The sequence below is a fragment of the Mesoplodon bidens genome, assembly GCF_964165515.1.
Source record: "Mesoplodon bidens genome assembly, chromosome: 2".
Taxonomy (NCBI): Eukaryota; Metazoa; Chordata; class Mammalia; order Artiodactyla; family Ziphiidae; genus Mesoplodon; species Mesoplodon bidens.
This window is the reverse complement of record NC_138177.1, coordinates 151,047,883-151,063,008: the sequence shown is the minus strand read 5'-3', so window position 1 is coordinate 151,063,008 and position 15,126 is coordinate 151,047,883. Positions and strand designations below refer to the sequence as shown.

Genomic DNA, 15,126 nt, shown 5'->3' with positions numbered 1-15,126 from the left:
GACTGCAGGAAATTGCCACTGTGCGTGATGGACCAGGGAGAGAGTCAGGGATATCTTAGCTAAAGGCCTTTGTTTCCTTGGTAGGTGGAGTTTGAGGATGGCTCACAGCTTGTGGTTAAGAGAGATGACGTGTACACGCTGGATGAAGAGCTTCCCAAGAGAGTCAAGTCTAGACTGGTGAGTGTATACTTTCTGTGTGCCCTTGGTTCCCATCTGGGAGGGAGGGAACAAAGCAAGGATGTGTCCCTTTGTTTTTTTTCTTCGGGGTGGTTGGCCATAAAGTGCTCATTTTGCTTACCTATTCTTCTGTAGTCAGTAGCCTCAGACATGCGCTTCAATGAGATTTTCACAGAGAAAGAGGTTAAGCAGGAAAAGAAACGGCAACGAGTTATCAACTCAAGATACCGGGAAGATTACATTGAGCCTGCACTATACCGGGCCATCATGGAGTAGGTGCTTCCAGCGGCCAGGAGAGTCCCAGCTGTCAAGGCGAAAGCACTCTGGGGTTCCACAGCACAGCAGACACTTCGATCTCTGAAGTCTCTAAAAGTGAACTGTAAAATGAAATGGAATGAAATAACCGACCCCATCATCTTCTCACCCTGCCCTCATCGCATTCCACTGTAATGAAATGACAAGCCGTACTTGGACATGTGGCAGCAGCCGCTGATCTCCCAGCTGATGGGCTGAGCACTGGAACGCTGTGGCTGCATGGGCCCCAGTCTGTAATGGGGTCGACTGTGCTGGCTGGGCTGGTTGCCCTGTTCCTGGCCTTGGACTTAGCTTCCTAATGATCACCTGCACCAACTAGGCAGAGGTGCTGGTGCTTGCCCCCTCCCCCTTTTTGTATTTATGTGTGTGTGTGTGTGTGTGTGTATGTGTGTGTGTGTGCGTGCGTATGTACGTTTGGTCTGGACCAGCTTCTGCCAGCCCCTGGCCTTTACTTTCTTCCTTGCCTATCCAGGGCAACAAAAATGTGAAATTCTGCCCTCAGCTGAACTGAGTAAGGGCCCCTGGGGGTTGGCTGGAGATGGCTGTGGCATCTGTTTGTCTCTGGAACTGCCTCAAGAGAGTGCTGGCAAAGCTGCAGTGATGAGATGCTAAGGAGTTAGCGCCACCTCTTTGCCTTCTCTTGAAGAAGACAGGGGTAACCTGGATGTGTGCCCGTATCACTCTAGGCACAGAGCCCCTGTGGACAGTATTAAAGGGTGTGGGTGGGGAATACTCTGAAGGGGGATCTAATGATGGAAGCAGGCAGAGCCTGGCGGGTGAGTCTGTCAACAGAAAATTGCAATCATGCAGGGGCTGGGAGGGTTAAGATGAACTGGGGCCACTGGAGGCCAGGGGGTGGGTTTAGATATGCCCCCTGGTCTGGGGGTGGGAGGGAGCCGATTTGGGAGCGGGGTGGGACTGGAGGGCAACAGTGAAGGGGTTAAACAGGTTTTTGCTCCTTATGAATTTGTTTGCCTGGGCCCAGGGTTGGAGGGATTCACACTTATACCGTATGTATACAAGAAACAGATTTATAATACTTCCCCTTTTTTTGTTACGTATGAACGCTATAAACCAAATTATTTTGAAAATCGGTGCATCACCTTGTCCTTAGCAATAAAACGTGTTGAGCAGAGGACTGGCTGTGTCTGCCCCAAGGAGCCTGAGTGGCCCAGGGTCAGGCCGGGAGTGTATCTAGAGTCATAGGCTCTGGAGCAGGGCCATGCATTTTAAGGACTCAGTAAGGCAGGATCTAGGAAGCCCTCCTAAAGAGATGGGCTCCTTGTCAAGTTCTGGTCCTGTGGCTCTGTATGGTGGGACCTGGGAAGTAGAGGCACCTCTGGCCGTAAGTACCTCCTTTTGCTTCTCTGGCCCTAGAGATGGGAAGGAGAGGTAATAGATGAAGGACCAGACCACTTCCACAACTTGTAGAACTGAGTTTGATCTCTCTCATCTCGACCCCACTTGTTAACTTCATTGAGCAGGTGTAAGTTTATGCCAGTGTCTGTTCCATAAAAATTGTAGAACCAGCTTGAAAGAAGGCAGTACGTTTTAGGTGCTTGAAAAGCAAGGGATTGACAACCCCTGCCCCCCACCCCGTGCGCGCTTCCTTTAGGTCCTGAAGCTGTTCTGAGTTGCTTGTAGTTGGTAAGATGCTTCCCCGGAGGAAGACCCGGTCCCTTTGACCCCCATTGGGTTCCTGAGGTCCTGGAGGTGGACAAGGTTAGAGCAGCAGCAGCAGCAGGGGTGGGGGGGGCAGTGAATTGGGCACAGCAGAGCTGTTCAGCTGGTCTTGGACAGCCAGGCACTAGGTCCTATTTCTTGGCTCCTGCCAGGTGCCGGAGAGTCTTGGGTCAGCTCAGCAACTCAATGCTTCTTTGTGTCCTGGGGCTTGGGAGGTGGCTGCCACCTCTGGTGTCTGATTGTGGGGGAAGGGAGGAGCAGCAGGTCTCAAAGATACCTACGTTTCTATGCAAGTTCCCTCCTGGGGCCAAGAAGGGGAGGTTGAATTTTTTGTCCAGCACCCAAGGATTCCCAGGCGAGCGTGGACAGAGCCAGGCCTTAATGGATTGGCAAGCCCTGGGAGCACACATCTTTGGAGGGAAGAAACACTTCCCCAGACTTCGCAGGGTCCCAGACCTCCCTACCTTTCACTGACCCTACCATCCCCAGCCCTGCTGAAGGACAGGCAGGGTAGTCCCTTCTGTAACGCCAGCAGAGTTCTTGCTCAACAGCTGACCATTTTTCTAGAAACTTTCACCCTATTGTAACCCCAGCAGAGTTCTTGGCTCAACAGCTATTTTTCTAGAAACTTTCACGTTTTGTTTTGGTCAAATGTAATAACCTCCTGGGAAACTGAAGTTTAAAGAGGTGATGAGAGTCTCAAGTCCCACGGAACAGGCCCTCTTGCCTGCAGTCAGGTCCAGGCCAGCCTTTTGGACAGGGCAAACTGCCCTTCTTTGGTGAGGCAGCGTCTTTGGCTGGGCAACCAAGGATCACAGCCGGACAGTTCCTCCTCTCTTCCGTAACTCCCCTCGGGGGAATTCGTTTTAAATTGTGCCCCAGTAGGGTGGGAGAAAAGCTGGGACCTCCGGAACTGAAAAGGGTAGACGAGATGGGGCGGAGTGGTCCTGTGCCCGGAATAAAAAGAGGCTCTAAAGTAGTAAGAAGGGCAGCCAGCGACCGCTGTCCACCCAACTCCACGGGATTGAGCAGGGTCGCCCAGCCCGTGGACGTCCACAGCCCTGGGTCTCAGCCTGGTTCCAGGCGGCTGCCTGCGTCCCTCGGTGTGGAATGACCGTGTACCCCCGTCCCTCGCACGGCCGAGGAAACAGGCTCTGGAGGGGTCATCTCGGCGGACAGCGAGCCCTGCGGCCGTCAGAGGTCCGCATCCCAAACGTGCGCCCTGCGGGGCGTGAAGCCGGGGGAGGATTCTTCAAGGCGGCGGATAGGCTCCGGGGAGCCGAGGGGTGGGCGTCGGCGCGGAGCCAGCAGGCCGGGCCCGCTGGACCCACGCCCTGAACCGCCAACAACCCGAGTCCCGGCGGGAGCGCGAGGCGGACGGGCCGGAAAACTCGGGGGTCCAGTGTTCAGTGGGCCGCTCTGGGCTTGCGTCCGCTCTCTGCCTGCAGTGCCCCGCATTGGTCAGCCCGGCGCCCCGCCCGGCTCCCGCGCGCCGATTGGCCGCGGATGCCCAACCCTCGGTGAGGGCTCTGAGGCGGAGAGTGGGATTGGTGGTCCCGTCGTCCACGGGTCGGGGTCGCGGCCGCGCGCTCCGCCCGCCGCTGCGTCCCCACTATGGCGGCGCCCAGGCGGCCCACCGCGACTTGGGCGCCCGCCGGGGTTCCCCGCGGCTGCCGCCGCCGCATTCGCCGTCGCCCCCGCCTTCCCGGCAGCGTCGGGCCGGGCGCCGCCTCCCCCCTGCCTCCCTCTCCGCTGCGGTAAGGGCCGGTCCTGCGCGCGTCGGGGCGGGCAGTCACCACAGCTAACGGTCGCCGCCGCCCCTCCCCTCCCCCGCCGCTCGCGGTCCCCGGGTTGGTGGGGTGCGGAGCCCGCGCGCGCTGGTGCTGGGGAAGGAGGGGTCGGGCGCGGCCCAGCCGTCTCCGAATAACGAAGTCTGGTTCGGACTGGGGGCTCGGGCCGGGAGTCCGGTCCCTGAGGGACCTCGCCTGGGTAGGGGCTGCCAGGCCTCGGGGGAGAGGACGGCTGGACCCGGGCCGAGCAGTCTGAGGTCACCTGCGCGCGAGACCCCGCAGCGCTGCGCACCTTGGCGCAGAGGAAGGACCTGGTCAGGCGGGCCTTCGCTATGGGAAGAGGGAGGAAAAGTGGAAAACCTGAGTGGGAATCAGCAGCGTACGGGTAGCGGCCGTCATTGCTTATTGCTCTACCAGCCGCCAGATGTTCCGGGGACTGAGGTCACTTTTACTGACAAAGTACGCCTCTTGCTTCCTTTTCTCTGGCACTTCTCCCCATTGTTTGCCCTGTGATTTTGTTTGCAGGAGGAAATGTCTTAGTGATGAGAGCAGGTTTGATTAGGATAGTCTCCCACGAACATTTTGAATTCCTTTTTGCAACAGTGCTCGTTTTTATGATTCCTTAATAGACCTCACTTATGTTTGTGTTTCCCGCACATAGGAGGAAGGAGAGAAATGTGTGAACTGACTCAGTGCAATTAATTGAGAGAGGGACCAATGAAGGCAGCTGTTATTTTGTTAAAAACAAAAACAAAACAATAAAACAACAGAAACGTACAAACTTTTCTATGGATACACTTTGAATTAACTATACTATAGCTAGTTGAACAGGAAGGTAGAAAAAAAGCACTTATTGGGTTCACGAAAATAAATAGACCTCATGGAAAATTAGGTTATTTCTAAGTCAGAATCACCTTGGAGTGATGATCATTTAACTGTTGGATATACCTTCAAGTCAAAAGGCTTAAAAGGAAGCTGTCACAAAAATTTATGACCGAAATGGTATTTTCAAATAATCTCTTAAGGCAATAGCAGCTCCTAAGATTAAAGATTCTTAACTCAAGGATATTTTGAAGTATTAAGTGATGAATCTCCCTATTTCACATGTCTAAATGTCTAATCAGAGTTTAATAAAAGTCAATTATTAATGAGAAAAAAAGATGTGCATATTCTTAGAGACTAAGTGACTTTGGATCATCAGTAAAGTGTCTATCGAGTACATATTGTGTGCAAGGCAGTGCAACTGTGGGTACCTCACGACCTGTATTGTATGAGACTTGTTCTCATGGGCCTATGAGTTGGTTGTGGGGTTAAAGGGCACACAAGAAAATGATCACTAATAAAATGGTCTCTAGAATTCTAAGATAGTAGGTCTATGAAAATTCTGGAAAAGGAGAAATCCATGTGTTTGAGGAAGGTTTCACAGGAGAGCTGAGGCTTGAGTTGAGCCATGAATGGGTAGGCCTGGGTGATGAAGAGGAAGGAGAAGAGAGGAAATGAGAAAGTGAGGATGGGAAAGGTGGCAGGGGAGAACCCAAAATGCTCATGGGTAGTTCCAGGGGGTTCTTATTAGAAAAAGTGGGAGATGAGGTTATACAAAAAAGGCAGGTTGATGGCATCAAATCAGGAAGTAACTTTGTCCTGGATGGAGCAAAGGGTAAACAAGTAGTAGTACTTCAGATGAAACTGGAGCTAGCTATTAGAAAAATAGACAGTAGCACTTTATTTGCCCTTGTCGCTTTTATGAGTAACCTTAGCTAGTTAGAATAGTGGTCCTCTCAGCTACCCAGGATCTGCAGCTCAAGAATCATTCTTGCCTTTCTTTTTTTCCCCCTTGTATTAAGTTGGTTACCAGGTCTTGTTGCTGCTGCCTCCACACTATGTCGAGCTTCTTTCTGTTCCTACTGTCATCATGCTGACTTGGCGCCATTGATACCATTCCCTCGAATTACTGCAGAAACCCCCTAGCTTTCCCCCCCCACCCCTTCCATCTATCCTGTGTACTGTCATCACTTGCAGGTATCTCAATTCCCCAGCCTAGACTTTTATTTATTTTTTTGGGCTGAGTTGGGTCTTTGTTGCTATGTGTGGGCTGCGCATGGGCTTTCTCTAGTTGGAGTGAGCGGGGTCTACTCTTCGTTGTGGTGCGCGGGCTTCTCATTGCGGTGGCTTCTCGTTGCAGAGCACGGGCTCTAGGCGCACGGGCTTCAGTAATTGTGGCTCGCGGGCTCTAGAGCACAGGCTTAGTAGTTGTGGCGCGTGGGCTTAGTTGCTCCGCGGCATGTGGGATCTTCCTGAACCAGGGCTCGAACCCGTGTCCCCTGCACTGGCAGGCAGATTCTTAACCACTCTGCCACCAGGGAAGCCCCAGCCTAGACTTTTAATGGCTTCCTACCGTCTGTTGAATTAAGCACAGACCAGCCTAGCCTGGGCAGTATGGGTAAGCCATTTCTTGCCATTCCCTTAGATTTTATTATATTTTCCAAGTTTGTGGAACTATTTGCTCTTTGTTGCTGTCGTGCTCTGTTGCTTTTTCTATCCTAAATGACCCCCTTGAATCTCTAATTGTTGGTTCTCACCCATGTTTCAGGGCCATTTGATTGGAACTCTCTTTGTGAAGCTTTTCTGTACTTTTCTCCCTATCTAGATGGGACTTGTTTCTCCTTTAAACCATTATAACACTAGAATCTGCCTTTTGCCCCAATTGCCAACATAAGACTGAAGCTTTTTCAAGCCATGGGCCATCTTCTTCATTATCTAGCACAGTGTTTTGTACATAGGAGGTACTTGGCAAATATATTTTATATTGAACATAGCTTTGAACCAGGATAGATGCAAAGAAAATTCTTTGTGCAAACAAAATGTCCATCATAAAATCTGTAAATGAAGTTACTTATGTGAGATAATTTGTTACTGAGAGAGCTGGTGTATTGGTCTGGATAGCTTGGATCAGGCTTCATTAATAAAAACCCTTAAGACTTCAGTGGCTTAACAGAACAAAAGTTGACTTCTCATTCATGCCACATTCCAGCATGACTGCACAGGTAACTCTCCTCCTCTCAGTCACTCAAGGACCCGTGCTGTTGGAAACTCCATCTTAATATGGTGTTTCCGTGATCATTTTGATTGAATGGAAGATGGTGATCAAGGGACACTGGACTTTCAAGTTTCCATCCTGAAGTGGCACCTGTCACTTTCATTTCCATATCATTGGCTAAAGTCATATGGCCATGCCTAACTTTAAAGAAGGGCAAGGATTTGCCGTCTTAGCATGTGCCTGGAAAGCAAAGAGCCAGAAGTAACTGTTGGACAGCAGTAATGACTGCTACATCTTCTTTGAGTATCACGGCCCATGGAAGATTAGAGGTAGCGAAATCAGATGGGCTACTAGAGAGAAACACATTGACAGTAGCAAGAAATAATAGCTCTAACTAGGCATGGAATGAGGGTGGATTGGAAAGTCAGAACTCCATTACAAGCACTGTAATGCTTGTAATGTAACAGGCCGAAGCTGTTGATATGAGGGCAGTCAGTGATTTTCCAGTCATAGCACAGTCATTCCTGAGGGCATCACTGTTTTACAGCACCCTCAGTGATGAACACAGAAATAGTCCTGAGACATCCACAGAAAGTTAAATTATATTCAAGATACACAATTTAAAAAGCAAGGAAGTGTGTAATAACTCAAGGTACATTTTCACTTGAATGGTTAAAATTAAAAGGATCCTAGTTCAACCTTACTGGTTTAATTCAGGCTATAAAACTTTGGCGTTTGGGGAGGAGATTTCACTTTTAACAAAGAAAGTGAAAACTGGGTTGAAATCTTGCTTCTGCCATTGATTGTCTAACATTGAGCAAGTGTCTGATTCTGGAGTCCGAGTTGCATCATCAGTGAAATGCATAGGGTGGTTTTGAGCTCACTTTATGTAAAGTGCTTTGCCCAGTACCTAGTTCAAGGTAAGGACTCATGATTATGATTATCAACGTCAGCAGCAGCAGCAGCAGCAGGATTTGAAGAAACTTTGAGAAATCAGGTAAGGAAATCTCAGGATTTCCCCAGATTTTCCTACCTTTTTCCACTTCCTTGGTATCCTGTCACACCTTTCTTATTTTCACATTTACCCTATTTTATTTTGCTTGGTTGTATATGTGTCTGGGTCTTCCACTGTACTAGGCCCTCTGGTCATCCCACAAGTAGCTATTGAGCATGAGCACTCTGCTAACCTCTGTGCTAGGTTATGGCATTACAGATACAAAAGGCATATCCCGGGCCTCAAAGAGCCTTTAGTCTGGTAGGAACAGAAACCAGTGAACCTGCAGTTAGAATACATTGTAATGGGCTATGTGTGAGGGTCCTGTGGGATCTCCTGAAAAGAGAATCTGATGTCACACAGGGAATATAAATATTGGTTTTCCAGAGAAGCTCACACCTACCTAAGTCTTGGATCACTAGTTAGTAGCTGGGTAGATGTGGGTTTAAAAGGCTTTTCAGGCAGGAAACAGTGTGTGTAATGGCCTACAAACAAGAGAGTGTGGCTGCATCCTGAAGATGCTTGAAAGGCAGGAGAATAGGGTATGTTTGGGGAGTGTGTGGAGGCTGCAGAAGTTAGACTGAAGCCTTGTGAGTTCAGGAGTTTATTGTGATGATGAGGAGGAGCCACTGAAGGGTTTGAAGGTAGGAAATGACTTTATCAGCTTTGCCTTTTAAGAAGACCATTGTGTGTGGAGGCAGCAGAGGAGTGAATGTCCTGTTTCCCTGACATGGGAAGTTCTGAGGTTTGCAACTGTAGTGCCATGTCTGCTACAGGGTCATAAAATATTATGGATGAAGAGAGCTTAGAATGAGGTGAGGCTGGAGGGAAGGTTACCATTTAGGCTACTGCAGTAATAGTAAGGGTGTGTCCATCTCCTGCCTGAGGGTAGAGGAGAGTCAGCAGACCAAGATTTCCATCATGGCTTCACCAGTTTCTAAGGTGTGGCCTTGGGCAGGCTTCAGAACCTCTTGTGTACTCTCAGTTTTCAAATTGGTAAAATGGGGATAAAAATACCTACCTTGCAAGGTTCTGAGAATTTGAACAAATAGAGGTAAAAAGCCTGCTCCTGTACTATTAAATACATAAGGGACCCCTTATCATAAAAATAATAGTTTTAAGATTTTAAAAAATTAATTAAGTAAGTAAGTAATTTTTGGCTGCGTCGGGTCTTAGTTGCGGCACGCCGGGATCTTTTGTTGTGGCGTGCGGGCTCCAGAGTGCGTGGGCTCTGTAGTTGTGGTGCACGGGCTCGGGCTTAGTTGCTCCACGGCATGTGGGATCTTAGTTCCCCGACTAGGGGTCGAACCCATGTCCCCTGCATTGGAAGGTGGATTTTTCACTGGACCACCAGGGAAGTCCCAGTTTTAAGATTCTTAATGCTTAGTATATTCCCTAGTTCACAGTAGGTGATGGTTAGCCTAAAATCATCTGCCAACACTGTGGTTTTATTTATACATCTTTTTTTTTTTTTTGCGGTACGCAGGCCTCTCATTGCTGTGGCCTCTCCCGTTGCGGAGCACAGGCTCCGGACGCTCAGGCTCAGCGGCCATGGCTCACGGGCCCAGCCGCTCTGCGGCATGTGGGATCTTCCCGGACCGGGGCACGAACCCGTGTCCCCTGCATCGGCAGGCAGACTGTCAACCACTGTGCCACCAGGGAAGCCCTATACATCTTTTTTTTTAATTTATTTTTTTATTTTTGGCTGTGTTGGGTCTTTGTTGCTGTGCGTGGGCTTTCTCTAGTTGCGGTGAGTGGGGGCTACTCTTCGTTGCATTGCGTGGGCTTCTCATTGCGGTGGCTTCTCTTGTTGCAGAGCACAGGCTCTAGGTGCATGGGCTTCAGTAGTTGTGGCACGTGGGCCCAGTAGTTGCGGCTTGCCAGCTCTAGAGCGCAGGCTCAGTAGTTGTGGCTCACGGGCTTAGTTGCTCCGAAGCATGTGGGATCTTCCCGGACCAGGGCTCGAACCAGTGTCCCCTGCATTGGCAGGCGGATTCTTAACCACTGCGCCACAGTGATGATGGTGTGGGTGGGTTGGGCATGAGAGAATTATCCTGAGATCAAGAAGGGAAGAGTTGGTTGATATGAATATCATACCAATTTAAACATTCTTTAAATGCCAACAAATTATATATGGTCATTCAGCCGTTCCCAGCCCTCACCCAGAAGTGACACATGCACGTGTGCATACACTCTTGTCGCTGATGTTATAATGTGCTCACTGCTTGGGCTGCTAAAATGTATGCGCTTCTCCTTCAGCGTGTCATCATCGTTGTTGACTGTGTCCCCCTGAAATTTTGCTTCTCCTTGTTCTTCTTCTGAAATGTTTGTAAAGATGATAATGGGGGTTTAATTCCAATTTGTTCTCCTTTAGGTTCTGTCTGGTCATCCTGGTTGACAGGAGTTCCTTCCCTGTGAACTTCTGCACAACTTATGTTATTCTGATTAAATGTTATCTACTGCCTTGTCTTATCATTATTTGTCTATATGTCAGTAAATTCCCCTTTTCCTTGATGTTAGTTTTCTTTACAAAATAATGGAAAGATGGCATGTTTATGTGTTTTTGACATGACTTAAAACCCATAGAAACCTTGTGTTTGAAATATGTTAAACAGGTTAGAATATTCTGTTCCTAAGTTTTCAAAGTATATGGCAGTGATTTTCAGAGTTTTTGATCTCAGGACCCCTTTATGAGTTATAAAAATTATTGAAACCCCAAAGAACTTTCATTTTATGGGTTTTGTCTATTGATATTTAATGTATTAAAAGTTACTGAGAAAATTTTAAGTCACAAGAATACACAAGCACGCATTCCATTAGCTGTGAGGACAGTGTTATAGTCACATGTCATCATATGTTATACAGCCTCTGGAAAACTGTGCTGGACCCTTGGTGAGAGAAAGAGAGTGAACAGGGCAAATAATGTCTGAGAATTACTGTGAAAACAGTTTTAAACTCGTGGATCTGAAACTGTGCACCTCAGATTGGGATTGAACCCACGTGCTGGGACTCAAACCCAGCCTAAAACCCAGATTGGGACTCGAACCCACGTGGCCAGGACTTGAATCTGGCCAAAAGCCACAGTCTTCCAACTGAGATCACACACTGGTTTCAGGACTTAATGAAACTCAGGTTCTTGATGTCTCATCGCAGAAAGAATTGAGTGAGAGACAAAGTGATAGGTAAGAAGTGGGTTTATTTAGAGGGAAACACTCCACAGACAGAGTGTGGGCCATCTCAGAAGGTGAGAAAGGCACCAGGGTATGGGGTTGTCAGTTTTTATAGGGGTGTCAGTAATTTTATAGGCTAATGAGTGGGAGGAGTATTCCAGCTATTTCAGGAAGGGGAAGGGATTTCTAGGAATTGGGCAACCGCCTACTTTTTAATCCTTGTGGTCTGTCTTGGAACTGTCATGGCGCCTGTGGGTGTGTCATTTAGCTTGCTGATATGTTACAGTGAGCATATACTGAGGCTCAAGGTCTAGTGGAAGTCGACTTGTCCGCCATCTTGGACCCGTTTGGTTTTAATCAGTTATGTCATGTTCTAGGGCTATGTCATTCTTTTTTTTTTTTTTTGCGGTATGCGGGCCTCTCACTGTTGTGGCCTCTCCCGTTGCGGAAAACAGGCTCCGGATGCACAGGCTCAGCGGCCATGGCTCACGGGCCCAGCCGCTCCGCGGCATGTGGGATCCTCCCGGACAGGGGCACGAACCCATGTCCCCGGCATCGGCAGGCGGACTCCCAACCACTGCGCCACCAGGGAATCCCGGCTATGTCATTCTTTCAAAGGTTATGCCCTGCCCCCTTCCCTCCTGTTTCAGATCCACTGAAAGGGTCTTGGGGACTGTCTGGGGTCCTTGGACCACAGTTTGAGAACTGCTGGCATGTAGATATGAGAGTTTTTATAAATGACACTTTTACATCTTTTTGGCAACAAAATAACATAAGGATGGAAACACTGCCAAACATCTGTTTTCAAAATGCACTCAACGTATTTTCTTTAAAAACAAACGAACAAAACTAGTTTCTAGCTTTTGTTAAGACATGTTCTTCACCTTGAAAGGACAGATGTGTGTATTTTTGGAAAATCTTCTAGGTGCCATACTATTAACAGACATTTGCCATCCCAGAAAAGTTTAGCAAACTTGGAACACCAGTATGTTTGTAAAAGAAGAATATACAACTGCTCTTTAAGTTCTGGAAGTCTTATACATGCTTGGCCAGATGATAACCAGAGAACTTCTTTGAGGCACAAGAGTTTCATGGTTACTCACCATCTCATTGTCAAGTTTAGTTATGATCCTATTTATTTAAAATATGATCCAATTTTTATGAAATTAACCACATTGATGTCTTAATGCGTAAACTGCACTGCATCATGAAGCATATGGTAATTACGTAATGGTACCATTACCCCCCATGCTCTGGAACTTTCACACTTTTTGAGGATTCTTCCTGAACCTCATGTGCCCCAAGATGTCTGACATAGGGATTGTTTGAGGAGGCCAGTGTCCACTGAAATTAAATATCAGAAAAGTTTATAAACAGGAGTTCTGGTATTTTCTTTTGTTACCTTGGTGAATCTTTGTGTGCCTTTGAAATGTCTATTCTCTCTGACAGGGAATGGCCTGGGCTGTTACAACAGCCTCTTCTTGCTCTTGCTTGGCCTTTTCCAGGCTGTCCTCTGTATTGCTACTCAAGTGATCTTTCTAAAATACAGATAGGACTATGTCATTTCTCTGCTTATTCCCTTCACTCGTTCTCCATTGCCAGTGGGATAAATTTCAGACCCCTTAGCATGGCATCTAAAGCCTCTCTACCTTTTTACTGCTTCAGCTTCTTCACTGAAGCTTTTCTGAAACCTCACAGACAGTTATAAATTTCCACCACCTCATTATGTCTGTACCTGTTTAACTACATGCATCACACTGTTCTCGAGGGCAGGCAGTGTTCTACTGCTATGCTATACTCAGGTGTGTAGTAATGGCTTCTGCCTGGACTGATAAGATGGCATAGCTTCCATCGTGTTTCCAGCGTAGTTATTCTGCAATATTATATTTTTTTCCTTGCCCTTTTTAAAAAAAGATATGAGCAGATAAACAATGTGGAACTACTACATAGGCCTGACATCTGAAGTGTCAGAGATATAATAGCAATGAAAGGGAACATTTATCTTGTATTTTCTAGTGATGTATTTTACACATACAAGAACAGAATAATATGATGATACCCATCACCAAATCTTAATATGCCATATTACGTCAGTTTTTGTTTTTGTTTTTTTTTAAGAAACAGAACATTACAGTTCCAGTAAAAGCCTCATGTATTTTTCCCTGGTCTCCTCCGTCCTTCACCAGAGAAAACACTATCTTGAATTTAAAGTTTTAAAATTCCCATGCATGTTTTTATGCTCTTGTGGTTTTGCTACATGTTGCGTGTCTATATACCATGCATAGCAGGGGCCAGCAAACAGGCCTGCAGGTTTTATTGGAACACAGCCATGCCCATGTTTAAGTATTGTTCTTGACTGCTTTTGTGCTGCAACCTTCTGTTTCCAGTTTTCTGGACATGCTGCCATCTCCCAACCACCTTCAACACCAGTCCCCACCATTTTATCTCAGCTGGCCCAAAGCAAGGTCATCTTTTCAAATATTCCAGTTGAATTTTCTCAAGACTGATTGGAGTCAGCTTTTCCAAATAAAGAATTATGTCTAGAAGCTTGTCTTCTGAACACACCATTAAAACAAATAATCAGACACCCAATAAAACCAAACATTAACAGCTCTTATTCAGAAAGGCTTTTTTTTTGTTTGTTTGTAAAAACAGAAATGAACTAAAACATGCAAAACTGAAAGTTCTGTTTCCTTGGATTTTTACCCCTCTCCCCTAGGCTTTTTTCTCAGCTACTAATAAAGGGAACATCTGACCAGGGACAAAATCTTTTCAGTTTTACTCTTCTGCCTTCCATTTTTAAAACCTTAGTGTAGATATCTAATTTGTACTCAGAAAGTCACTGACTGCCCATGTTACACAAGTCTAGGTCCAATCATGTGGTACTTTCAGCATGTAGAGTTTAATGTAAGGACTATTAACTTTAACAGTGAATTGGAGTAACAAGATTAGCTAGTAAGTAGTAAAGAAATAAGCACTTGGAAAGATGCTCAACATCATTAGCCATCAGGGGAATGCAAATCAAAACCACAATGAGATACCACTTCCTACCCACCCACTAGGATGGCTATAATCAAAAAGATAAGAAGGAGTGTCGGCACAGGTGTGGAGAAATCAGAGCTCTCATACACTGGTGGGAAAACAGTGGCATTTCCTCAAGTAGTTAAACATAGAGTGACCATATGACCTGGGTATATTTCACTCCTACATATATACCCAAGAGAAATTAGAACTTATGTCCCTATAAAAATTTGTACATGAATATGCATTGTAGCATTATTCAGCCAAAAGGTGGAAACAGCCCATATGTCCATCAACTGACAAATGGATAAATAAAAGATGGTCCATATAATGGAATGTTATTTGGCAATAAAAAGAAATGAAGTACTGATGTGCACAAACCTTAAAAACATTGTGCTAAGTGAAAGAAGCCTGTCACAAAGGACCACATTATGTGAAATATCTATAAACATTTGCCTATTCTATAGAACAAAGTAGTTTAGTAGTTGCTTAGGGCTGGAGGTTTGTAGGGGATGACAGCTAAGGGGTGTGGGGAATCATTTCGGGGTAATAGAAATGTTCTAAAGTTGATTGTGGTCATGTTTGCACAACTCTGAAAATACTAAAAGCCATCGAAAGGTATACTTTGAATGGCTGAATTGTATAGTATGTGAATGATATCTCAATAATGCTGTCAAAAAGAAGTAAAGAGAACTCTAGAGAATATAGAAACAGATCCAAGGAACAGCCGCCACCTCAGGGATGAGCTAGAGTGCTCAACAAAGAGCGCCCCAACCTGCCTCACACCCACCACAGGCTGAGGTTCGGACTTCAGTTTAGTGGACGTGACAATGGCTCACTGGATTGCAGATGAGCCACTGTGATGCTGCATGGTGGAGCTTGCCAGAAATCTGCCGTCTTGGGTACTGGGGAAAGCTGTTTACAGAGAGACATCCCACC

The 15,126-nt window shown here is 46.8% G+C and overlaps 2 protein-coding genes across 3 annotated transcripts in view; both read left to right on the top strand.

The window, feature by feature from the left end:
• Window positions 1-1,583, top strand: part of KDM4A (lysine demethylase 4A) — a 43,101-nt gene extending 41,518 nt beyond the window's left edge. For both annotated transcript variants that reach the window (XM_081217158.1, XM_081217159.1), the window contains exons 21-22: window positions 85-177; window positions 313-1,583. In XM_081217158.1, coding sequence (XP_081073284.1) covers window positions 85-177; window positions 313-453 — 234 coding nt within the window. In that variant the 3' untranslated portion in view covers window positions 454-1,583. The remainder of the gene's footprint in view (window positions 1-84; window positions 178-312) is intronic.
• A 2,224-nt stretch (window positions 1,584-3,807) lies between these two features.
• Window positions 3,808-15,126, top strand: part of ST3GAL3 (ST3 beta-galactoside alpha-2,3-sialyltransferase 3) — a 227,828-nt gene continuing 216,509 nt past the window's right edge. The window contains exon 1 of the mRNA XM_081223893.1: window positions 3,808-3,932. The gene's annotated coding sequence lies outside the window, so the exon portion shown is untranslated. The remainder of the gene's footprint in view (window positions 3,933-15,126) is intronic.